At 38.1% G+C, this 26,652-nt stretch overlaps 1 protein-coding gene across 32 annotated transcripts in view; it reads right to left on the reverse strand.

Moving 5' to 3' along the window:
* The window catches only part of ANK3 (ankyrin 3), a 682,576-nt gene that overhangs the window by 201,869 nt on the left and 454,055 nt on the right, over positions 1 to 26,652 (reverse strand). For 23 of the 32 annotated variants that reach the window (XM_045040024.1, XM_045040003.1, XM_045040008.1 and 20 more), the window contains 7 exons: positions 26,279 to 26,380; positions 25,774 to 25,872; positions 25,462 to 25,560; positions 17,146 to 17,244; positions 11,497 to 11,682; positions 10,817 to 10,840; positions 9,557 to 9,655 (listed from right to left, as the gene is read on the reverse strand). In XM_045040024.1, the coding sequence (XP_044895959.1) occupies positions 9,557 to 9,655; positions 10,817 to 10,840; positions 11,497 to 11,682; positions 17,146 to 17,244; positions 25,462 to 25,560; positions 25,774 to 25,872; positions 26,279 to 26,380 (708 nt within the window). The remainder of the gene's footprint in view (positions 1 to 9,556; positions 9,656 to 10,816; positions 10,841 to 11,496; positions 11,683 to 17,145; positions 17,245 to 25,461; positions 25,561 to 25,773; positions 25,873 to 26,278; positions 26,381 to 26,652) is intronic. The other 9 variants (XM_019813142.3, XM_023240460.2, XM_023240461.2 and 6 more) reach the window with 1 other exon arrangement.

Below are 26,652 nucleotides of genomic sequence, written 5' to 3' on the forward strand. Positions count from 1 at the left end.
GGGCAGCCCAGGGTGCATTTGAGGGCTCATCCAAATGTGCTATCTGATGACAGTGTGGACAGCGTTCTGAATGTTCAGCAGAGGGGCCCAGGAGCCCTTCACCGCTGTTTGCACTCACTGGAAGAAATGAAAATTCTACAGCTGATGAATAATTCTCTTTTAAAGTGCAAATGAATAAAGGGAGCTCTGCCAACTCCTACCTTAATAGAACTTTATTTCACGGAATTTTAAAATAGGATTTATTCGGGTTGTTTAAAAATGTCCTCAGAGCAACAATTCCAGAGCAGCACTGCAGGAAGCAGGGCACAAGTCCAAAGAGGAAAGCTGACACAAAGAGAAACATGGACCTTCCAATTTCTATGATCTAATTAGAATTCTTACTGTCTCAAACAATGTCATAGTAATCGTTTCTTAAAGGCTGACCTTCTCATGCAGATAAAAACACCACTGCAGGGTAAATCCAACATTGTGGGAAGCAACATTTCTGACTACCTCTAGAAGTACTCTAGAGAGCTGCCACGATGCCACTTGCTTGACATATGTCATGCTTTACAGATAAATGTGGTTTACAGTGATGGGTCTCCTCCCAGACGAAAAAAGTAACGACAACCTCCACCACAAACATGGCTAGGGTCCTTGTCCATGTTTTGTGGGTCAGGCACTGTGCTAAGCAATGTATAATGGACCATCTCATTCAGTCACAGTGACGTTATGCACTGGGTGCCATTATTGGATCCATTTTATGGATGATAAAGCTGAAGCATAACTAACCTGCCCAAGAGCACACAAAGTCAGCCACATTGTTAGTATGGGACCCAGCAGTCTAGCTGAGGTGCTGTTTATTGTAACACTGTACTATACCTACTCTCTGTCAGGAAAGGAGAAGGGAGGTGAAGGTGGCCTCCACCACCATCAGACAGGGTGGTCGGGCAGAGGGGAAAGGCTTGTGACTGAAATGCTATTTGTCTCACCCAGCTGTTAGGAAAACTGCAGGCCCCGTGATGAGGAGACTTGCCCTAGACCACATTAGGACTGAGGACGCAGTCAGAACAAGAGCCAGGGGTCCGACACGAATCTAAGGACTCTTCTTCAGCTACAACTTAGAAACATCACCTCTTCAGAAGAGAACACAGATCCCATACCACACACCAAGATGTTAGTAAGTTCCAACATACTCATGATTTGAGATTAAAATGTTCCTTTAAAAAATTATATAGGATGGGTCCCGGCTGGTTCAGTCAGAAAAGCATGAGACTCTTGATTGTGGGGTTCTAAGTTTGAGCCCCACATTGTATGTAGAGATTATTTAAAAATAAAATCTTTTCTAAAAAATAAAAAAAATATTTAGTTATTTTATAGGAGATTCTCCCTTGATGTGACAGTCAGGAAATAAAATGAAAAAGGCAGGAGGGAGATTGCATAGCGTGCTAGAAGAATCTCTCTCTACAAGGTGTATCTCTCACCACTCTATCCTTGGCTTATTGGTTTTGTTCCTCCTGATGTGTTAATGTCACCATGGCAACAATATTATGGTTGATGCAGTAGCCGCATTGCTACTTTCCCATAATTCACATTCCTTTGCTAATGCTTCCAAATCCCCATTTTCATTCCAAAGGTGGTTTATATAACCCAATTTTTAAAAGTCTTTGTCTTTAATGCTTCTGAGCCTGTACTAGGATACAAATCTAATTTTCTCTATCTTTGAAAATATTTGTCAATAAAAACGAATGTGTGTTGTGTGTGTGTGTGTGTGTGTGTGTGTGTGTGTGTGTGTGTTAAAAGAGTTAACAGGACTGTTTGGGGTGATTTTTCTCTTCTTTCATTTGCTTTGTATTTCATTTTATTTTATTGTATTTTATTTTTATTTTTAAAGTTTATTTATTTATTTTGAGTGAGAGAAAGAGAGTGAGAGGGTAGGAGAAGATGAGAGAGAGGGGGAGAGAGAATTCCAAGCAGGCTCCATGCTCTCAGCACAGAGCCTGATGTGGGGCTCGATCCCAAGAACATGAGATCATGACCTGAGCCGAAATCAAGAGTCAGACGCTTAACCCACTGAGCCACCCAGGCACCTCTATTGCATTTCATCTGAAAAACAAATTGTATAATGCAGGTAAAATATAGTAAAAATATATTTGCATTGGAACCTGTATCCAATCCAAAGTAGAGTCTCCAGAAGTGCCACAGCCCTGTTAAGCCGTTTCAAGAGTCACACTCTTACTGGCATGATGCTCCCTGCTTCTCTGTGTAGTAGCCGATGTCTTTTCTAGTGCCCTCTGGTGGGGGCTTGATTGGGACTTGACAGTCCAGAACCTGAGGCCCTGTTCAAAACACTCTTAATTGAACAAAGCTTGGCAGCAGCCTTGGGTGACTGGTCCTTTATTCTAGCCTTGTCTTTCAAGGTCATCTACACTGTCGAATAACGAGTCTTCCTGCTGTTCAAATAAACCTACCCCTCGGCACCTGACATTCAATCTGTGGCTTTGGTACACTTGCTTAGAACCTCGCTATTAGAATCCTATGGATTCTGCATCTCCCTTAATGTGGCTGATGTCAGTTTGGAAAGCAGCTCCCTCAAGTCAGGTGAGGTTCAGCCTGAAATTCTAAGACAGGAGAGGATTGGAGCTTGAGGAAAGTGGGTTTCGATAGGGGCTGCCTGCCCAGGAGTAGTGGACATGGATGCCTGAATGTTATTTGTTCATTCAATCTTGAATTCAATCAATAGATATTGAGTCCTTCCCAGTACTAAGTGCTGGACCCTACCCTAAGGATTCCAAAATGTGTAATAATACACAGGTCTGTCTTTGAGGAATTCAAAGTCTTGTAAGTGCAGCAAAAAGGACATGGGAGTTGTATTTCATTACATCCCTACTTCAGCCTGTATAGGATTGAGATAACACATGTCAAATGCTTAACAAAGAGCTGAAACTTAGTAAATATTCAATAAATTATAACTATTTTGAAAATCATTATTACTGTAAATTTCACCTATAGAAGAAAGGAAGAAAATGAACATCTACTGAGCCCTTATTCTATAACAAGCAGAGTCCCACATGTCTTCACATTGTAGCCCTCTGGCTGAGTGGGATGCAGCTCTATGCCAAAGTACTGTTTCATCAAAGGCAGATAAACGGCTGTCAGGCAGGAGAAAAGAAAAAAGGAAAAAAAAGGTCCTGCCCTCTTATAGTACAATGAGTAATGGTTCTCCGAAATAAAATGCCTACCTCTCCTAAAAAATCGACATGGCAAGAAATAGGTTCTCTGTTGCGGAGTCCTTCACTGAAGACTGAAAAGATTAACTTCATGGTAAAGTGACTGTCACAGAGCTCAGCACCTGGGGAGTACTGAGGAAGAGGATATTTACCAGGTGAGATGCGAATATCACAGGGCAGGAGCTCGAGAGAGGGTGAATGAGGCATCTTAGCCTTCAAGGGGCTTAGTGAACTCATAAGCAGAGTGTGCCAGACATTACCACACACATGAAAGAACAGGCAACACCCACTGTGACAGCAAGAGCACACAGTGTGATGAACACATACAGTGGTGTGATGGGGGGGAGCAGCTTATTTTAGGGGGTCAGAGAATGCATATTTGAGGAACAGGATACAAGCACCCTCTACACAGATTTAAAAACTGAGGTTTTTAGAAGTGAAGTAACCATGTGGTAAAATCTAGTGACTGGGAACCTCTCTTGAGATTTATCTTGATTTCCAGTACATCTGAAATTCTCATAGCATGAGTTGGGAAGAAATCACTACATTAAAGCTTCTAGTAATTAAAAATGTTTTTTAATGTTTACTTATTTTTGAGAGAGAGAGTAACAGCGCATGAGTGGGGGAGGGGCAGAGAGAGAGAGAGAGAGAGAGAAGGAGACCCAGAATCTGAAGCAGGCTCCAGGTTCTGAGCTGTCAGCACAGAGCCTCGAACTCACAAACCATGAGATCATGACCTGAGCCGAAGTTGGACACTCAACTGACTGAGCAACCCAGGCACACCAAAGCTTCTAGTAATTTTTATTTCTCTTTTGCAAAAACATTTCGATTTTATATTTGGTGGTGATGTGGTAGTTTCTAGTTTCATAATGAGAAAGGCAAAATATTCCTTTGGAGCAAAAAGGGCAAGTCCATCAGAGTAAAATTGCTCTGCAGAACTATTTAAGGGATCATTTTCCTTGGGTGAGGGAGCTACATTTAGAGATAATTATGATATTGATGGGAAGGAAGACCTGAGACTAATGGTATCTCAGCTTTGTTCTAAAGAACTTTTTGTGCTGATGGAAAGAAATATCTTTTGTGTTAATACACTAGTTACTGGCTATAGGTGGCTATTGAACACCTGAAATGTGGTTACTGAGAATGAGAAATAGAATTTTGAATTGAACCTAATTTAAATTAAAGTTAGTCCCCACTAGATAATGGCTGCTGAGTTAAAATGGTCTAGGGAACATAACCATGTTTGCTCTTATTGGGTCCAGAGACTAGGTGAAGGGGCTTGGAATCTGGCTAAGAGAGACACAATAAAAGGGGTTTCACTAGTGGGAAGCAGGATAGCCTGCAACACAGTGGCCTCTGGGGCTCAGACGGGTGGTACCTAGAGGTACCCTGGAGACTGGGTCATAAAGCCAGTGGACTTTGGGGGCACTATTGTCCAGAACCAGTCCTTCAGCTTTGCTTCTGTCATCTGAATACCCTTCATCACACTATGTTTTTGGAAAAGTCATGTTTGTTATTATAGCCTAGACTCAGTTGTGCTTTGGGAAATTAAGAGAGAGACTGTTATATGGTTGTTTAGCACTTTGGGGCCTAACCAAATTAATAGACTAAGGGCAGTAGGTTTCTGAAGTCTGAGTCTCTAAATCTAGTCCATAATTGAAGCCCTTTAATGTTTGCTAGACTGAATTTAATTTAGAAAGGAAACCTCCAGATAATGTTTATCCACGGCATTGCTTTGCTCATACACATGCTGAATCATGTTGACCACTTATGTGGGCAGGTTGTAAGTCTGACACTTTTATTTTTCCACCAGTAGGTTTAGCAGTTCACCTATCTAAAATAACCTTTCTTTTTAAAAAATGTTTATTTATTTATTTTTGAGAGAGAGAGAGAGAGACAAAGAGAGAGCACAAGGGGGCAGGGAGGGAGAGAGAGAGAGAGAGAGAGAGAGAGAGAGAGAGAGAGAGAGAGAGAGAATTTAAAGCAGGGTCCAGGCTCTGAGCTGTCAGAACACAGCCCAATGCAGGGCTTGGAAACCCACAAACATCAGATCATCACCTGAGCCAAAGTCAGACGCTTAACTGACCAAGCCACCCAGGCATCCCTAAAGTAACCTTTCATATGACTTAACTGAGTTCTGAATATGACCCAGCACCTCCAAAAATCTTGTTCAAAGGATCTGATATTTGAGAAAGGCAGTCCAGTGGACATGCTAAGTCATCATTCATCTGTGACACACATGGCAAGTTCTAATCACACACAATTAGAACATCATCAAGCTGAGTACCTGGCCCACAGCCTCCCTCCCACAGCCTCCTGGGGCCGGGTGCCTTCACGGACAAAGATTTAGCATCAATACGCAGGATGGGGCAATCAGAATTGAGTCTTTTGAAATGTGGTGATTAAAGGTATTTTCAACTATGAAACTCACTGTTCTTAATAGAGGATAAAAAATCATATTTACTTCATATACTCACAAAATTGTCTCTATAGATAACTGTAAGACTTCTTTTGTCAAAAAATGAAAATTATATAATCTTAGCTCCTCTTTCCACTACATATATCAAAGCCCTACACCTAAATTTGTCCTCTGGTTATATTTGCTGGTTCATTCCAGCTGCTTGGTAACATTTACTTTTTCTGTTTCATCCTCAGATGGCTTAATTTGTATGTAATTAATTTGCAAACCACCTGAAATCCTTTTGGAAACAAATGAGGTACAGCACTGAAACACATAAATCCCTAATTCTTTCCAGAGATCAAACCCAAAAAGTACTAAATAGCAAGACCAATATAAGGATATTTTATTCAATTGCCTTTCCAAAATGGGGAGTTGGATAATCATTTACAGGCGAAAAGTCAATGACATGAGTGAACATTAAGTTGGGTGGTCGATTATATTTGATGAAAAAACTCTTAGCAAAATAAATAAGTAAGTAAGTAAGTAAATAAATAAATAAATAAATAAATAAATAAATAAATAAAGTATAAATATATCTCCTTCAGTCAATAAAAGGAACTTTGCGGTCATCCACATAGTAATTTGGCCTTCAGTTAGTCCAGTGCAAAATGCTTTACTGGAATGATAATCAGTAGCAACTCTGGTGTGTCTTAGTTACATTCTCTTCCCCCAAGAGAGTTAGAATAATTTGCTAAGAGAGCAGAGGTCATGCTTAAATTCTGACAGTGTCAATGCCATGTCAGCAGACTCAATTCAGGGAGTGAAGAACACTGGAGCTGCATTGCCATGTTCAGCAGCTACTCTATTAACTCCCTGCAGTGGACCCATGGGGCTGACCAGGTTTTCATGGATAATCCAGAAGGAAATATTGAAGATGTCACACAAGGTATCTTACATACAAATAGCAAAATTATAATGCAAAATCAAAACTGACATCATAAAAATCAAAGACAGGTGTAGTAAACAGGTGAGTGTGCTATAAATCGATTAATATTAATTGCAACTCCAAGGTACACATTCGCCACTGGTTAGGATCTGCTTTATTGCTGCATAAATTAGCCAGCGCTGCAGAGAAGCATAGAGAACAATCTGTTCTGCTGTGTACTCCCTTTAGCTACACCGTGTTTGTTTCGGCCTCGTGTCTGCTTTGGAAATGCACATCTACCGCATGCAGGAAATTGATTCCAGGGTGCTGTCCTTGGTCTTATTCCTCAGCTCTCTTTGCTAACAGGCAGCCATTGTCTAGGTCACGTCCTCAGCCCACAAAGAACTACAAGACTCCATCTGCCTTTCTTCAATGATCCGTCACAGCCAGCTAACAGATATCACAGCCCCCTAAGACAAGGGCTGCTGTTGTTTTGAAATTTACCTCCAACCATCTAATCAATACCTCGTTCGAACCGGGTTCCTGAGGCATATGATTTACGGTCATGATTTACAGCTAGCTTTTAGCAAGCAGGGCTTAATGACCCTTCCTTTATTGTTCTGACCAGGTAAAATCTGTTCCCCCTCTGTGTTCCACAGTATCTTACTTTCCAGCTGCTGTTTCTGCTACATCCCTGAAGGACTGGGACTCAGAAAGACACCGCTGAGGCTGGCCAGGGAGAGGCCTTGGTACCAAAGTGCAGATGCTGGATTACTAGGCAGTAGAATTACTAGAGATCTGGAACCTCAAATGGGTTTCTTTAAGCTGTCTGTGAAGACTAATTCTTCTCCAACCTCCTAAAGCAAGTCATCAATCACCAACCAGAGGGGAGCCTCAAGTGTTGGGGTGTAAGCAACCACACGGGCCTCCTACAAAGTACAATCCAATTAAAGCACAGCTTTCAGCTCAGAGTGTGGGCAGGCCTCGTTAATTAGGGATGACTGGAGAAAATGCCTTTGTAAATCAGAAAACACTCTGAATTTTAACATATTTTATACATAAGTGCAATGTGGTTATTTTAAATCACAGGCAAGGTTAAGGAAGTGGGTCTGAGATATCCATTGATCTTTAATCAATAAATTAGCATTCATTTGTGATTACCACATTCAGTGTTTTAAGGTAAGTGGATGCTTTGGAATTGCTTGAAGGAGTCCAAAAATACTGTAATTTGTTCTCTTAAATTCCTTAAACATTGCCCCAACTTCAGCTTCAGGAAATTTCTGAACAATGGCACAAAGACAAACTTCAAACACTACCCTGACATAAATTTTCCAAATGTCCTAATTAGAAGATGTGATTTAATGAGGTTTTCATTATACTGTATATTACAGAAATAAAACCAGAAGAATGCATCTTCAAGACAAGAACTTCAGTTTTAACACTGACATGCCCTATTGATGCTGGACTTAAAGAGGTGCTTCACTTTGTCCTTCAAAATGTCAAATTAGGTTTCAGCCCAGCCATGTCAGTGAATCCCAAGGATACACTTAATGCAGTAAGAACAGAGCTCTGCAGTGATGTGGACTGACTGGCAGTCTTGAGTCATTAAAACCGATAAAGGCTTATAGCAAGCTGATGACAATAGTGTGGGAAATAGCTTTTATATTAGTACAATCTGAGTTCTTATTAATTTTTATAGAACTAATGAATTATAAGAAGAGAAGGAAAAATGAACCCCTACAGTCACCTACAGGAGACACAATACTGGTGTGGTTAGGAGCTTTGGGGCTGAAATCCTGCCTTTCCTAATTTGCTGGCTCTGGGATCCTGGACCAGCTGCTTCTTATTGCTAAGTTTTGGTTTCCTCTCCTGTAAAACAGGGATAAATAACAGTTTTTGAATAAGTGACATTTGAAAAATGCTTAGCCTGGCATCCGCCACATGGTAGTGACTTCAAAGATCGTATTACTTCCACAGCTATTGGGAATGAATGCTAGTTTCGGTATACGCCCTCTCTCCAGTGTCATCTAATCCCATTTTCTCCTCATGTGTAAGGTCTTAGCAAAAACACTACTTCACATGCTATGTTCGAAATCCCAGTGCTGATGCTGTCGTCGACAATGTGTCGGGCACTGTGCTAAGTGCTTTACATACACTCTCTTTTAATCCCCACAGTGACCCAGTGAGGGAGTGGTGATATTATTGTGTTATGATTTAACTTCATAATTCAGATCATTTCATCTTATAAATGAGGAAACTGATGGGATACAGAGAGAAAAGTTAAAGCCAAAATTGGAACCCGGGGAGTCTGGATCCTCCCCTATCCTGCTTCCTATTTCATTTCTACTGCTGCTGCTGAGGTTTCTTACGCTCGGACCTAGCATCGGACTGGTGTTTACGCTCAGAGCAGTACTGGTCTGGATATCCCAGTTTCCATCCAGTGGTGCACACGATACTGTAACTCCTTTCTCCAGGGATAAGAACTTACTCAGGGTACAGAACCTTGTTACTCATTATGAAAGTCTGTAGGAGACAGAGGATAAAAGCAAAAGATGGTCTCTAGCTTTTGGGTTCTGAAGTTTAGGTCTTATCCAGATATTCCACCATATTCCCATCTGCAAGGTCAAGACCCTGATACCTAAAGCATGATGAGCGCCATCTGACTTATTTCTAATGGTCTTGGAAATTTCTACTTGGGGAAGGGTTTGTACTTTCCAAGTACATGGGAAACAGTCATGATTCCTTGAATTGTGTCTTCTACATGTTCGGTTATATATGTATCCTCCCCACCCCCATTTCCCATGATCTTGGCTTATTTCTTCTGTTAGGAAATAGGTGCACCTATATAAAAGCAAGAAAACACAGCAGGAAAAGTAGAAAACCACAGCTCTCACTGTGGGTGGACAGGGGTAGACAGGACCCCTGGAGGTCATCTGTCTCAGTCCCCTCCTCATGCTGGGAACAGAGGGCTCAGAATTGTTTCCCATACTTTCAGGGCAGGTCATACTGCAATGCTCTTACCCTTGCCGTGAAGTCCACAGCAGCCGCTCGGTTTAACAGCAACGTGGCTACATTGATATTCCCATAGTGAGCAGCTATGTGGAGAGGAGTGAAGCCACTCTGTAAAGAAAACATAGCAGGCATTCAATGGACTCTTGCCGGCCCCTTGTCTGACACGCGAAAACCATAACCCTGCCCAAAGAAAAAGGAGGAAGCAAAATATGCTAAGGTCCACATTCCATTCTGTACTAGGTTTCTTTCAGTTAGTGCCAATTGTTCACAGGGTTTCAAATAAACGCCAAACTCATAGGCAGAGGAATAGCCAGGAAGGAACCAAGGGTGCAGACTGAATAATTTTAGTAGTCCAGTAGCAGAACTATACAGAAGCCAACGTTTCAAAAAGTCAAAACAGGAATGACAAGAAAAATCTATAGCTTATAGAAAGTTTGATTAGTACTGCTGTTTTATTATCAAAGATAGAATTGTCCATTGAAACTCTTTGTCAAAATTCAATTTGTTTAATATATTTAATATAGAGCAAATGCCAATTTCAATGATAAAACCAATTTGGGGGGAGGTCACTACAATTGGTCTTGTATAATGGGTGATTCCATTTTATAAAGAATCCACAAGTTGGTCTCTTTATTAGTAAATGCCTATTCAATAACACATGTTTCTAGCTTATCCATTCCAAGGTCATTTTACTTCCTTAAAAAATGCTAAAACATGCAGCGATTCACTTAGTCCCCAAAGATTGAAACCTTATAGGAACTAGATGCATTTCTAAGTTGTTAGCAAGCTTCTTAGCCATGCTAGCTATCTGACTGAGTCTTGTGGGAAGGGGTGGGAGATAGATATTGCTACCATTCAGAGGTAACCTTCATTTTGCTGACACCACTGAGGGTAAGTGTCATGCAGAACTCTGAAGAATCAGTCCTGGATGAGTAGAATGACAGGGTTGTCTGCAGCTTCAGGTATAGCTGATAAGCATCTAAAGCGTCAAAACTCTTCATCTCACACAACTCTATTGCGATGCCCTTAAGTCTCAAGGATTCCTCATCCTTCCCTTCCAACACCAGGTTCAGCTGCAGAAAGCCCTGGTAATCAAACTACTATCTTCTCTGGCACATGCTACTTTGGGGGGCAGGGGTGGAAAGCAGGTATCTAGCCTACAGAAGGCGATGCAAAGAAGGAGGGAAAGAAATGAGGCAGCAGCACTAAGTGATGGGGAAATGATGATGCAGATACAGATTCTATGTATATGTTTATATATATATATACCTCTGTTGTTCTATTCACCACCATCTAGGTTAACACATTTGGAAGCAAAGAGGAGGAAAAAATGAACGGTTAGTTCACTGTCGGTGACATGGACGGCAGCAAGCTCATGACAGCTAAGTAATGAGGATGAAAGCAATGATGGGAACACAAGAGGCACAGAAAGAAAGCTAGACCGAATGAAGGGCTACACAATGGCCCCTTCCAAATGCCACATTTCCTTCACAGAGACTTTCAGGGAGTACATGTCAAGGCCATGAGAATTTTCGGCTGGGACTCTGGCTGCCAGCATGCTCTCCACAACCGATCAATACTCAGTGCATTGCCTCTCATCTTAGATACCAACCAAAGGTTTATTTGTGCACATCACTGTTAGCGTTTTCTAATCTTCCACCCTGGTGTTTGAGCTGACATGTTAAATACGTTAAAAATATATGGTAAAAGGAAGGAAACTGACAAGGGCATACTAATTAATGCCTGAGGTGGCCTCCCTGTTAGCATGCATCAGGTGGTGTCCACAGTTATTACCTCCTAGATTTAGGTGCTTGGACACATATTTTTATTACTCCCCATGAAGTTCAGTGTTTGGGGCAAGCTTGCCAAAAGGGAGACCAGGCATTCTTACAGTGTGGGTGCCTGACACAGGAGAGTGGCATGACCAGCTCACCTCCTTCGTGCCTCACCTTTGACTCCACATCTGCGTTGTTGTCATTCTGCAGCAGCAGGGCCGCGGCTTTCGTGTCGTCTTTTCGGGCAGCGATGTGAAGAGCTGGAAGACGCACTTTTCCTTTAGTGTCATTTTCTAACAGCAGAGAAACTACTTGATCATGACCTTGTTGCAAAGCTACTGCCAATGGTGTGAAGCCATCCTGCAAATAAATGGATGGGTCAAGAAGGATGCCTGTGGATCTGTTCTTTCTGATTAATAAATAAGAATGCGACCATGTGACCAATTTTTGTTTAGGTTGGTAAAGCTAGCATATTCAAGTAGGCAGACATGTGAAAGACACATTTATATTTATATTTTATATTATATATATTTATCTTATTTATATTTATACTGATTTATATTTACCAAAACATATAATGATAAGAAATTTATAAAAAGTTTATGGGTTTTCTTCTGTTAAAAAGTGATATACATTAACTGGGTAAGTTTTGAAAATACATAAAAGTACCACATAAAGAGGAAAAAGATACCATAATTTCAATATCCAGAAAATAACCACAGTGAAAACAATAATATTTCAGGTTAAATCCAAGAAAAATTTTCAAAGGATCTTATTTAAATAAGATATACAAATTTCCACGATATATAAAATTTTTTTTAATTTTTCATATTTGAGAGAGACAGTGTGTGAGTGGGGGAGGGGCAGAGAGAGAGGGAGACAGAATCCAAAGCAGGCTCCAAGCTCTGAGCTGTCAACACAGAGCCTGATGTGGGGCTCGAACTCATGAGCTGTGAGATCATAACCTGAGCTGAAGCTGGACACTTAACAGACTGACTCACCCAGGTGCCCCCCACTAATACTTTAAAGCTGGGGGATATGCCTGTCTGGTTCATCAGTGTACCTTGTTGCCTAGAATTTATCTGGTGGTCAATCTAAACATGTTAATTAATGAATCGTTGTAATTGCTGTTTTAGGAAAGGTCTTTATGAAAAATTCTTGACTTCTCTGACCAACCAAGGGAGAATACACAGGGATCAGGCACAATCTGACTAGGATAAATTCAGATATACACTCCTGTATATTTTGAGTCTTCCTGTTGATGTCCCTGGGACCTGACAAAGAAAAGTCAGCTACAGATTTTACCGTGGTTAAGTAATTTGTGGATGGTCTAGTATTGCTGACTGCAGAATAAACAGCGCGGAGGAGACAATCCTAAGACTGGCTTACAAATTTGAATTCTGCAATGCTTTTATTATTAGACACTCAAAAGAACATTAATCAATTATTTTTACTAGAGAACTGGTGAATTACTTATTTCACTTGGCTCATGATATTGTATATCAGTAGCCCTGGTGCTACACGTAGAGGACTACTCCAATGGAACGGTATTTGGAAGGGAGAAAAGAAAATCTAGTTACTTGTATACTAATGTCTTGTCTTCCTAAACCACCACTTCATCATTCTTTTCCTTGGTGAACAACCAGATAAGGGCTCCTACCACTTATTTGACTGAATGCACATCATTGTGTTTCTTTTTAAGGATGTGTAAAATATTGGCCCAATACCAGGCTCTTCTCATATAAATACTTTCCTGTAGTCTCCGTATTAGCTGTGGATGTGCAAATGATTTCTGCTCCAGCTCCTATACTCATGCTATGACCCTCACCCTGAAATGTCCTCCTCCTTGCTCTACATATACAAATTCTATCCATTCTTCATGCTTCGAGATCCAGCTGAAGTTCCATCTGCCCCTTTCAACTTTTCCAAGAAGACTCAAACGAGGGAAAGGATGATCATTAATGTGGCTAGAAGGACTGTCCCTGTAGCCTTAAGAAAGACAAGAAAGCTGAATACAACAAAGACATCCCCAAAAGAATATCACAGATTTACACTTAAGGACATAAAGTTTAGAATGTAATTTAATGTTATGAGAAAACCAATATACATAACTGTGTAAATATATGACATCATTTTTGTAAAGACAACATGTACCAAAAGGTCTTAGTGAATAAACAAAGTGTTTACTCCAGGGAAAATTAACAGTGGCTCTTTTTTCTTTTTGCTTTTTCCTATACTTTCTCACTTACATAATCTATTACTTTTGCAAAGCAAAAGAAAAAAACATTTTTAAAGGATAGAATGGCAAAAGGAACATTATGTATTAAGAGGGAACATGGGGCACCTTGGTGGCTCAGTTGGTTAAACAGCTGACTCTTGATTTCATCTCAGGTCGTGATTTTGTGGTCATGGGACAGGCTTTGTGTGGGTGTGAAGCCTGCTTGAGATTCTCTCACTCCCTCTCCCTCTGCCCCTCCCCACCAAAAAAGAGTGAATGTGGTGGCACCTCCCTTTTAAAACCTGGACAAAATACATTAAAAAAATTAAAAAATTAAAAAAAGGGGGCATCTGGGTGGCTCAGTTGGTTAAGCATCTGACTTCAGCTCAGGTCATGATCTCATCACTAGTGAGTTCAAGCCCTGCATTGGGCTCTCTGCTGACAGCTCAGAGCCTGGAGCCTGCTTCGAATTCTGTCTCCCTCCCCTGCTCATGCTCTGTCTCTGTCTCTCTCCCTCTCAAAACTAAACATTAAAAAAAAATTTATTTAAACCTGGACAAAATCTAAAGGGTAAAAATGACAGCCCATTTATGGTTCTGAATCATAAGTAAATGGCTACATTTCTGCTAATATGAACTTCTAAACCCACAAGGCCTATACATAAAGAAAACGACTTTGCACCAGAAAATTAACTGCAACTGATACCATCAGCACCCCTAAGAATGTGCTTCCCGCAATAAGCCAATTAAAAACACAAAGATACCAGTTCTAAGGTGTCAATAGCTAAAATTAGCAGCTCCAGATTTTGGTTGCAAACCTAGTTTAAACAGTTTGGTTCACTCTGTGCAGTTATTCTTAAAAAAAAAAAATACAAGCCAAAAGAAAATATTACGGAAGCTCCAAGAGAAACTTCATTGCCTTGGGGAGTATCTGGCATGCAATAGGTGCTTAATAATTATTTGTGGAGTAAATGAACAAATACATTTACCTCATGTTTCAGAATCTTAATTAGCAAAAGAAGGAAGATGTATATGGAAAAGAGGGGATATGCAGTACACAGTTAATACAGAAAAGGGTTTGTTTGTTTTTTTAAGATTTTTATTTTTTAAATCATCTCCACACCCAGTGTGGGGCTTCAACTCACAACCCTAGGATCAATAGTCATATGCTCCACAGACTGAGCCAGCCAGGCACCCCAGGAAAGGTTTTAAAAACCATAATCAGGGGTGCCTGGATGGCTCAGTCAGTTAAGCATTTGACTTTGGCTCAGGTCATGATCTCACGGTTCGTGGGTTCGAGCCCCACATCTGACAGCTCAGAGCCTGGAGCTTGCTTCAGATTCTGTGTCTCCCTCTCTCTCTGCCCGTCCCCTGCTCACACTCTGTCTCTCAAAAATAAATAAACATTAAAAAAAATTAAAAACCATAATCATGCCAAAGACTTAGCAGTAAGTTGGACTTAATGCTTGCTGCTAAAGGAGAGATACTTAGTGATCTGTATATCACAGTCTAAAACTGCCTGTCCTTCACAGGCAAAAAAAAAGTACTATGAAATCACTTTCATTAGGATATTTATATTATTTAGTATTTTTATTCAAAAATGGGAGTGGGTTTTTCTCTTATCCAACAAGTAGGCATTGCTCTACGCCTACCAAATGCAGTTTCTTTTTTTTTTTTTTTATAAACCAGTAGTTCTTACCTGCCTTTAAGAGTACTATTATAAAAACAATACATTCTCATGATAAAAATCCTCAACAGTATGGAAGGGTATAAAGTGAAAAGTAAATCTCCCTCCTACTGCTCAGAATAAACCACTGAGAACAATATACAATGGAAATTTTCTTCTATCAGTACATATTGTCTTGCCTCACTTCTGATAATTCCAAATAGCATGTTATTGTGTGAGTATAGCAACATTATGAAACAGGCTTCCTACTGGTGCATATCTAGGTTTTTTCCAGTTTTTAAAAAATTGTTCTAATTCTGTTAGTGAACTTCTCATATACCATTTTGGCATCTCCTTCTAATACATCTGGAATGTAAATTCTTAGAAGTGGAATTATAAAAAGGTACGTAAATACTAATTTTTGACAGTTACTGCTAAATGTTCTGCAAAAGTATTGCAACCAATGGTCAACTTTACCAATACTGTGGGAAAGTTCCAATTTCTTCTACTTTCCAAATTCTTTTCTTTATCTCCCGGGCAAAAGACTGGGTCTAATTTTTTAACTGATTAATAAATTAATATTTCTTTGACTATCAGTGAGGATGGGATATTTTCATACATTTATGGTCATTTGTATTTCTTTTTGTGCAAACTGCCTCTTCATTTATTTAGAGGTTTCCCCAGAAGGCATGATCTCAAAAGCTGGGTGAGGTTATATGCAATTCCTCTATTGCTACCTTTCTTGTGCCATTTGGAAAGCACATCAGAATGTAAGAGGAACCCTATTCTGACAGGGATAACTCTGCATCTGTTTTTATGATTTTGTTAAAAATAAAGAATACCCAAATGTTGATCTTTTAATATTAGCAATAGATTTTTTTTTAATTTGAGAGATATATAGAGAGAAAAAGCATGAAAGGAGGACAGGGGCAGAGGGAGAGAGACAGAATCTTAAGCAGTCTCCATACTCAGTGTGGAGCCCCATGCGGGGCTCAATCCCACCACCCTGGGATCATGACTTGAGCCAAAATCAAGAGTTGGATGCTCAACTGACTGAGCCACCAGGTGCCCTAGCAATAGATTTCTAGTGATACGCTTTACCAGGAATCATAATCTTCCATCCAGTTTAGTTTAAAAAATAAACTGCATTACTTAAGACAGTCCGCTGACTTAAATAGCTTTTTATTTAAAAATAACTCTTCTATTCAAGACCGCAAAATTTTCTTCAATACTATGTTAATCTAACACTTAAAACATAATAGTTTTGTTGAAAAGTGTGAATTAAATCCAGTTAATTTTAGAAATACATAAATTCAATTATTATAACTACACTAACTTATATTTGGAACAAACAGATTTCAAACTTGTCTTATTACAAACATATTTCAAAACAGTGGTTGCCTGTGAGGCAAAATTATAAGAAACAGAAAAGTGTTCTAAAACAAATATGTAAATAGTAAATAAATAGCTCAATTATAAGATAGAGCCAGGCATTTAAGAGCAGAAAGGATATCTATGCAATGAAGATTCCTTAAAGACGAAGAATAGACTTTCTAGTGTATTTCATAAACATTTAAGAATCCCCACATTGGGGCGCCTGGGTGGCTCAGTCGGTTAAGCGGCCAACTTCGGCTCAGGTCATGATCTCGCGGTCCATGGGTTCGAGCCCCGTGTTGGGCTCTGTGCTGACAGCTCAGAGTCTGGAGCCTGTTTCAGATTCTGTGTCTCCCTCTTTCTCTGACCCTCCCCTGTTCATGCTCTCTTCTGTCTCAAAAATAAATATTAAAATTTTTTTTTTAAAAAAAATAAGGAATCCCTACATTAGTATATGACTACAGTTGAAATACTAGTGGGACAAATTCTCCATGTTACAACTCCAGGCCTACAAAATGCCCTGTAAACATGGGAACTTACCCACAGAAAGAACCAATATATCTTACCTCTGTGGCTAGGCTCTGGCTTGCACCATTGTCAAGAAGAAACTTGACAACTTCCAGGTGGTTTTCCTGGGCTGCCATATACAATGGCGTGAAACCATTCTGCAAAAGAAGAAATAAAATGTTTATTTATGGATTTATGGGGCCAATCTAGTTTTCTACTATACTGGTATTTTTTGTTTCAGAAAATGCTCATGTATAATAAGTTTAAGAATACTTTAATGTGGATATTCATATTCATTAGAAAGCCTAAACATGATAGTTTAAGCAGAATTTATAAGTGTAATTCAAAGTACTTTATAACATAACACTTATAATTTGTAACTTGGGTATAGTTTATAATTAATGGTGTGTGTATAATTCATACCAATAGATCCACTTTAGATAAATAAGTACATTTGTTTAATCATCAACCTCTTAATGAGTGCCTACAATGAGCAAAGGATTTTCCTAGATGATGTAAGGATTTGAAGAAAAATACATTTGGTCAGTGTCCCAGTGAACTTTTTCCCCACACAATAATTAGCTATTTCATATAAAAGGTGTAATACTTCAAAATTAAATTGAGAGTCTAAAATAGTTCACAATTTGGAAGGAATTTATATTACTTTCAAATAGCTTCAAAGTTGCTACAAATGGGATGACTTGGAGCAAAGGAAAGGACACCAATATGCAAAAAGGTATACTTCAATTTCAAAACAGAATTCAATTAGTAGTCTACGTTTTGGTAAGTTTCCTTCCTTGCATTGTTTTGCAAAGCCATAGTATTTTCATGTTCAGCATACATACACACACACACACACACACACACACACACACACACACACACTCTATATGTATATTTATGTTTGTCTGAAATGTGGCCACTGCCAAAGAATCTGGATTAAAGTAAATGTGTACATTGCATCTTAAGCTTTTGACTAAAAATATGTTGCATATGTGTGCTTGTTTTCTAGAACAATTTATTTCATATTTATGAAATATTTGAATATTTCATCTATGTAATATTTCAAAATCTTATTGCCAAATCATATTTTTCAAATGATAACATTTTCTTTGAATACATTTTTCAGAATACAGTTCTGTTTAATTGTATGTTCTGGAAATTTTATTGTATTCATTATGCAATTACAAGGAATATAGGTAAATATATTCCAAATAAAATGTACCAAATATTACTCAAACTTTTATACTTCAAAAGGTTTAGGTTCATTGTTATAAATATCAGTGACTATATGACTACCTTACTTATCTATAATTCAGCCTCTGGTGACACCACTCTTTTGGCTTTTAGCTAAAAATTTAAAAGTAACTTAAAAAGATCCTTGAGCAGGGCACCTGGGTGGCTCAGTCAGTTAAGTGTCCAACTTTGGCTCAGGTCATGTTCTCACAGTTTGTGAGTTCCAGCCCCACATCGTGCTCACTGCTGTTGGGCACAGAGCCCACTTCAGATCCTCTGACCCCCTTTCTCTGTCCATCCCCCCATCAAAAACAAAATAAAACATTAAAAATTAAAAAAAAAGATCCTCAAGCAGATAAAAGTGATGTCACATAACAAATCTACCATAGTGTATATACTTTATTCATCAGAGAGCTCATCTATTCTACTTACTCTATTTTACATATAATTATAACATGCTAGGTTACCTGGTTGCCAAGCTCAAAATTAGAGACATGAGATTAGAGGCTAGAGAATATGACAAAGCATTCAAGCTTCTTCCCTTTAAAGTACATCACTGAAGTTCACTGCTATCCTGTTCTCTCATGAAAGGTTTGATCAACATTAAACGTGGAATAATTGCAACAAAATGTGTGTGTACATATGTGTGTGTGTGCGTGTGCATACAGGCAGGTATGTGTGTATGTGCCTGGTGTGTTTTGTCTTTGTCACTCTTCCCATAGATTTGAGGGAAACTGAGAGGTACTTTAGGATTACCCTTATATTGCCGATTATTTTTTTATTTTCTTATTTGACCAAGATGGAAGATTACTTAATTCTTGGTTGAGTTAAATATTCCTTAAAAAAAAAACAGAAAAAAACAACAGAAAATATTAAGAAAGAAGAAAAAGGTAAAAACTAGGGGGATTTTTGTTATAGCTCAGTGAACTACTGAGTGTCTTTCCTCACCAGCTGAAATTTCCAGATGGAAGGTCCAGTTTTTAGGAGTAAAGTTCTTAAGAAAAATTTTGAAAATAGATGTTATTCTCTCAAACATAAATATCAACAATTTATGTCAGTGGATTCTCTCAACTTCAGGGCAGAGGTTTGCTGTCGTTCAAGGTTACCTAAGGAACACTGGTCTGCATACAAATACCTGGCTTCTGGCCTGATGTACGTAGACAGTTCTTGAGTTTATCTTCCAGAACCAAACGTTTCATGAGCCAGGAAGATAATCCAAAACCAGGTACTGAGGTTTAAGGGATGTTGGAGCTTACAGACCTGGAGCTTTCAAAGAGTGATTCTTAACAAGCACGACTTTTAAATCATTCCACATGCCCTTCTCACAATAGCAGAAATTGAACTGTGTAGAACTGTGATCACTCAAAAATCATATGTAGATAAGAGTCACAGTAAGATTGAGCCCTATAATTAATCATTTCCCACAATTGCTTCTCCTCTTTTTTTTTTTTTTTTGTTAGTGTTTGCCATTCTATTGCCATTACCTGAAAGCTGGTCATTTTCTGAATGGTCACATTCTTTCACATTTTTTCAGTTTTATATATATTTTTTAAAATATAATTTACATATCATAAAACTCACCCATTTGAAGTGTAAAATTTAGTGGGGCAACCATCCCCACTATCTAATTCCAGAACATTTTCATCACCCCAAAAAGGAATTCTGTACTATTAGTATTCACTCCCCATTGACCCCTCCCCATGCCCTCTGGCAAACACTAATCTGCTTTCTGTCTCTATGGATTTGCCTGTTCTGAACACTTCATATAAATGGAATCACACAATATATGGCATTGAATGGGGATGAATGGTCTCATTTTACTTCTGTGGTTCATATTGATAAAATGTTTTTGGTGTTTTTGTTTTTTCCTCCATAATGGACATTTCCATTTTATAGTGGAAATTTGAGTGTTTCTTTATTTTGTTTTGCTTTAGTTTTGGTCAGCAAGCATCTGACTCTTCTAGCAATGTCACTTCTATTTTCTTTAGGGCACTACCTCTTCCCTGAAATGTAGGTAGTGCCTGTCTTGGTTGGACTTTAAGACAATTTAGCCTGAACTTCTTCAACCACAGAGTAGGCACATGTACAGGATATCTTCTGTTTTCTCTTCCAGGTCTACTCTCTATTTTTCTTAATTCTATTTTCTGCCAAATCCCCCCTCCCCCCTCTCAAATGATCTGTAAAAACTATTATTGAAGGGCAACTTTACTGTTTAGCTTCTGGTTACTCCCACCCTAACTCTCTGGTTACCAAGGCTTTCCAAAAAGCTCCTTTAGCTTTCTATTTGATGTGTTCCCCAAATAATTTCAATAAATTCCCATTTTTGTTCAAGTTAGTTTCTGTTGTTTTAATCCCCAAAATCCCAATACAAATTTTTAAAATCAAGAAAGGATCAACATGGCATGAGAATACATGTATGCCATCTAGTTATGGTTCTAGGGAGTAATTATAAGCATCCTTTGGAAAGACTGAATGAAAATATGATCATTACACTCTCATACAAAGAGGCTTAAGGCACAAGGATTCCAATGTGTTGTCAATGGACAACCTACAGCTGAAATGATTTTTTTGTAAAATAGCACCTACATTGGGAAAATGGTCAGATTTCAGAAAGAATATTATTTTTCTTTTAAGATAAAAAAGTACACCACTGTTTTTTTTTTTAAATTAATTTCCTAACTTAGGAAATTTCCAAAACAAAGAGCTGGCCAAAAGGGAACATATGGGTGCCTAATTTGCATTTTTTTTTCTGTAGCAACAATAGACTGAATTTTCAAAAGGCAGAACAATTCAAGATTGAGAAAGTATGCTCGTTGATGCCTGATTTGATGCATTATCTTCAGTACCTTCGGCTCAGAACATTTATTGTGATATTATCATAAGCATTCAAATATACAGACCTACAACTTTATAGACCATGCTGAGGCAGGCTGCCTAATATCTACCCAAAGAAAATAAAATAGAAAGTAAGGGCTTAAATTTTATCCATGAACTTTTTTTAACCATCCTAGGTTTCTACAGCCAGCCGGTGTACCTTATGAAGTGTTGCTCTGAATTAAAATGTTTATAAGGGCATGGTGATAAATTTGCACTGATTTACAGGTGATACTGATTTTTGTGAATGTAGGTTAGATTACCGGTGTGCTATAAGGTCAAAGGTCAGAGAGGCTTTATCTGGACCACACCTATTTTCTGACTTCCTCGAGACCTGACCTCCTCACCGAAGGAAAACATTTAAAAACACAAAAAGACCAAGGAGGCACTGGTTTAATCGAAAGGTCTTGTCCTTTCTGAAAAGGAACACGGAAACCTAGTCAGAAGTTACCTGTTTCACCCTGGGGTGCAGACGGGTGGGGATGGGCAGATGGGGGTTGGGTGGGAAGAGGTTTTCCAGTTTGTCCTTCCATGCATTTTGATGGTAGAACCATGTGAATATATCACCTATTCATAACTTAAATAAATACAATGTAAAAATTTTTAAAAACACCCCCACCAAATACCTGCAAAAGGTCTTGTCTTTGCTAATACCACTATGAAAACTTGTCCACTTAGAATACTTTGATAGTTATGATAAAATATTATTTGAAACAGACCTTGCTTCTTTATGAACATGGTGCCTTATATTACAGAATAAAGATAGAGAAGGAGAAAAGAGTGAGGGATGTCATTTGATGTGGTAATTTGAGAGTTTACACTTGCAAACACTAGTAATCATTGTTGCTGTATTTAGTACAAAGTATTATGGACTTAATCATAGAGTTCTTTATAATCACAATTTAATTATTCAACCCAATTTCTTTCTCAGGGTAGGCCTAAATCATTTCTGGAATGTTAAGTAAGATAAGAAAGAGTTAACTAACTTAGTAAGATGTAACATCAAGGCAATGACAAGAATTAAAGTGACATCTAAAAATTCTTAGTTTACAGACCCTCAGTTTATAAGATCAGAACTTGCTGTTGCCCAATTTCACTTTTATTTTCAAGATAAGGAGAACTTTTATACACAAGGAAGGTGAGGGGGACTCTCTTTATACTATTTATTGTTGGCTACTAAATATTACCTATTTGGTTAAAATTTCACTTAGGGATGTGGTCTTTCTTGAATATTAACATTCCTGTGATGTTTTCTGTGCTGACACCTAAATGGAATTTGATTTCAGTTGTCCTTTGTAAGAGTTCCTATTGAAGTACTCCCACCAGAAATTATCATGGAAAACCCATTTGCTGCATGACCATCTCATTACTTATTCTGTCCACAGAATGGCACAGCTCGGAAGGCACATGGGGACAGGTGTCCAAATGAAGGCGCCATGCTTGACTGTGAACTGTGGGGCAGGGCACGCCAAGCACAGCTGTAAGGAACAAGAAATTCCATGGGCTCTATTCTTCTCATTTGTCATCAGCAGGGAATGTGTATCAATTGAAATCAAATCTGGTTAGGATTTGATTTCAACTGTAGAGTCTCTCATTGTCAAGGAGGTTTAAAACTCTGGGTGCTCTAAAGAACAGTTAAGAATATGCACATTACTTAAAAGGAGGAGGTTTATGTCTTCTCCTGTGGGGGGAGAAAGGAAATGAAAAAATGGATTAAAGAGTTCTCTCACTCTCTCAGAGCTTAACATTAGTTATTTTCCAGTAACAAGTTATAGGGATGTTTGAAAAAATGTTTTAAAAGCATGGTGCTTTGCTTATGGTCAGTTGTTCTGTATCTCTTTCAAAATATTTTACTTGTCAATATTCAATTTTATAACATTCCTTTCTGGAAAAGCATCATTGGTCCAAGTAAACCTTCATAGGGAATCAGAATAAAGAGGGATAGACCATGGATCAAAGGTCCAACCACAAGCAACTAGAAAAAAAAAATAGATCAGATATACATGAAAGCACATGTTTGGAAGTGCCACACAGTTGTTTTTCCATGACACTGATATTTAACAGCATCGGAACCATGTTACTAACCATGGAGGGTGTCACTGCAATTCTGTGGACCCATGAAATATAGGAGGATCCTGTTATCCAAAGATAATCAGTACTGAAAAAGGCTGAGGAAATCAAGTACACTTAAAATGAAAAAAGTTAGTTTGAGACTTTATTGTAAAAGACAAAACTAGAAACTGTAAAAGCAAGGTTAGGAGTTAAGCAAATATTGGCTATAACTGGATGCATGTACAAGTTCTCACAATGAACAAAGCCTAAATCAAATAGGATTTCCGTGGAAAAAAAAGGGTAATTTTTCCAACAAAATTATATGGTAGCTTGATGTCCTTCACTTTTTATTTTCACTGCTTAAGTAAAAATACAGTCTTTTTGCAAATGTATTTTGCAAACCAAAGACCTCACCTAATTTTTGGGGGGGAGGGTAATTTAATCTTTGATTAAATCATTAAACCATTTGATTTCAACTCATTCTCACTTGAAACACTTATCAGAGAATCATCCTAATTCTTCACACATTGCCAGAAAAAAACACAACCCACAGCTGTGCAGCCAGTGTTCCCCCATACCATCCCCCTAACTTCATGCAATCCTGTGTCTTGCAAAACTTGCTGTTTTGTTCCATAATCAATTTGTTCAATATCCAACCTCCTGGAGTTCACACTTACACACAAGGGTAGATGAAAGCATCCAACTAGAAGGAACGTTTGAGCAAGGGCCAGTTTTAAAAATGGTCAGGTCCTTAGTGAATATTTCTGTGTTATGATGATGTTTGCTTTTCTATACAATCTTATTTCTGTGGGAACTCAAATAATGAAAATTTTGAATTATGAGGACCAATTTTTAAACCTATTTTAAAGTATTTTCTTTTTAGACTGAAAGTCTACCAAACGGTAATATACTTGTGTTCTTTTTAGAACTTTATGCAAGACTCAGAGCACACAGGAGGACCTACTAAATAAATTATTAGTGTATATCCAATACAAAGAATCTGGAATTTTTAGTTTAGGAAATTTTAAAGTTTATTCTGTGTGTTTTTTTATTTTAATCTGTTTCACGGAACAACAAGGAGGCCTTAGTTACTAAACAGGAATTAAACAGTGTCTTCCCATTTTCAGCTATATAAAGCACTGAGATATTATGAACTATTAAGAGCATTTCCTCACTTACAGGAACTCTCATTTCCTTTGTAAGTTAATAAATACTGAGGCTGGACCTAAGCTAGCATGATAAAATAGTAAAAGACCCTACATTACAAATATTCCCTAAATATTTGTGTCTATGACTACCAGTCATACAGTTTCATAAATGGATAACTTTTTAATTTTTTATTATTTTTTAATTTAAATTTTAGTTACTTAACATACAGTGCAATTTGGTTTCAGGAGTAGAAATCAGTGATTCATCACTTACATATAACAGTGCTTATCCTTAGTACCCATCACCCATTTACCCCCACTCACCTCCCTCCATCAACCCACAGTTCGTTCTCTATTGTTAAGAGTCTCTTATAGTTTGTTTTTCTCTCTTCTCTTTTCCCCCACCTTCCCACATATTCATCTGTTTTGTTTCTTAAATTCCACACATGAGTGAAATCATATGGTATCTGTCTTTCCCTGATTGACTTATTTCACTTAGCAAATACATTCTAGCTCCATCCATGTTTTTGCAAATGGCAAGTTTCATTCCTTTTGATGGCTGAGAAATATTCCATTGTAAATATATACCACATCTTCTTTATCTGTTCATCAGTTGATGGACATTTGGGCTCTCTCCATTGTTTGGTTATTGCTGATAATGCTGCTATAAACATTGGGGTGCATGTACCCCTTCAAATCTGTATTTTTGTACCCTTTAGGTAAATACTTAATAGTGCAATTGCTGGATCATAGGGTAGTTCTAGTTTTAGTTTTTCTGAGGAACCTCCATACTGTTCTCCAGAGTGGCTTCACCAGTTTGCATTACCACCAACAGTGCAAGAGGGTTCCCCTTTCTAGATGGATGACTTTTAAAAATCTCTCTCACATAAATATATTGCAAATGAGGATATATATGAATTTAAATAATCTGCAACAACATAACTGTTCATTGAATATAACTCTTAGGAATTATATTCTCAGAGGATACATATGCCAAGCAAGGACTTGACCCAAACATTTATAAATTATAACAAAATTTATTGGCAATAGAGTTGGTAGGTTTACCTGAGATTGTGCATTGACATTGGCTCCATTTGTGACCAAGACTTTTACCACCTCTGCTTGCCCAGCCAAAGATGCTATATGCAAGGCTGTGTTTCCTTTCTGTAAAATGAAAAGATACATCACTCACCCTCTTTATCTCTTTGATTCAACATTTTATAAAATATGGAATCTTTCTATGTTTCTAAGTTCCCCAAAGAGAACATGGTTGGTTGATAAGTATCTCATGAGAAGCTTGCCCTGATTCTTATCAAAGGCTGAATCCTTACTGAATCTGTCAATTGACATAAAAACCATTAAATATGTGATACTGACCTTTGTAGCTGCATCCACATTGGCTTCTCTCTGTAGCAGTTCAGAAACAACTTCTACATGGCCTTCTTTAGAAGCAAGATGGAGCGCGTTCAACCCATTCTGATTAAGAATGAAGGGAAAACTTTACTCAGCAGGTTGAGAATAGAGCAGCAAACAGTCTACTTAGAACTCTGAAGATAATATCCCACCAACAATCACTTGTATGTGTGCAGTATAGAATCTTGAATTAGGAATAAAGGTACTTGAAAATTAGGCAGGTTGTTCTAGTATCATTTTTTACTAAATTTTAAGAATTCTTAAAGAATGCATACCTACATGTGTGAATGCCCCTTTAACAAAGCAGAGTAATTTGAAAATCTGACTGATGATGTTTAGCCAGAAAAAAGAAAAAAGGCAAGAAAGAGAAAGTCTTGGTAACAACTAAGGAAAGATTCAAGGAGTTTATAGTCTGGATTTTTTAAAATTTTAACTAGAAAATTAAACAGCAACAAAAACCACAACTAACCTGATTGCAAATGTTTATGTCAACCCCATTTTTTATGTAGTCAAGGGCCTTTTCAAGGTGTCCAGCTCGAGCTGCTCTTAAGTAACTTGCATTGGCATCAGACTAAAAGAAAAAAGAAAAACATTTTGATGAAATGAAACTCATATACATGTTAGAGCAATTCAGCTTATAGTCCAAACTAAAAAGATTTTTAAAGTCAATATTTTTAAATTGAACTATTGTATTTCTAACATGAAAATACTCTAAAAAGTCTTTGTGAAATCACCAGGAAAAGGATAAATTCTTGAAAAGTTAGTTTCAAGTATACAAAGTTACCCTTTGTGTGATGTCATAACTGAGAAAATTTCTCATAATATGTAGGTGCCTTCAATCAA

The sequence above is a fragment of the Felis catus genome, chromosome D2, assembly GCF_018350175.1.
Source record: "Felis catus isolate Fca126 chromosome D2, F.catus_Fca126_mat1.0, whole genome shotgun sequence".
Lineage (NCBI taxonomy): Eukaryota > Metazoa > Chordata > Mammalia > Carnivora > Felidae > Felis > Felis catus.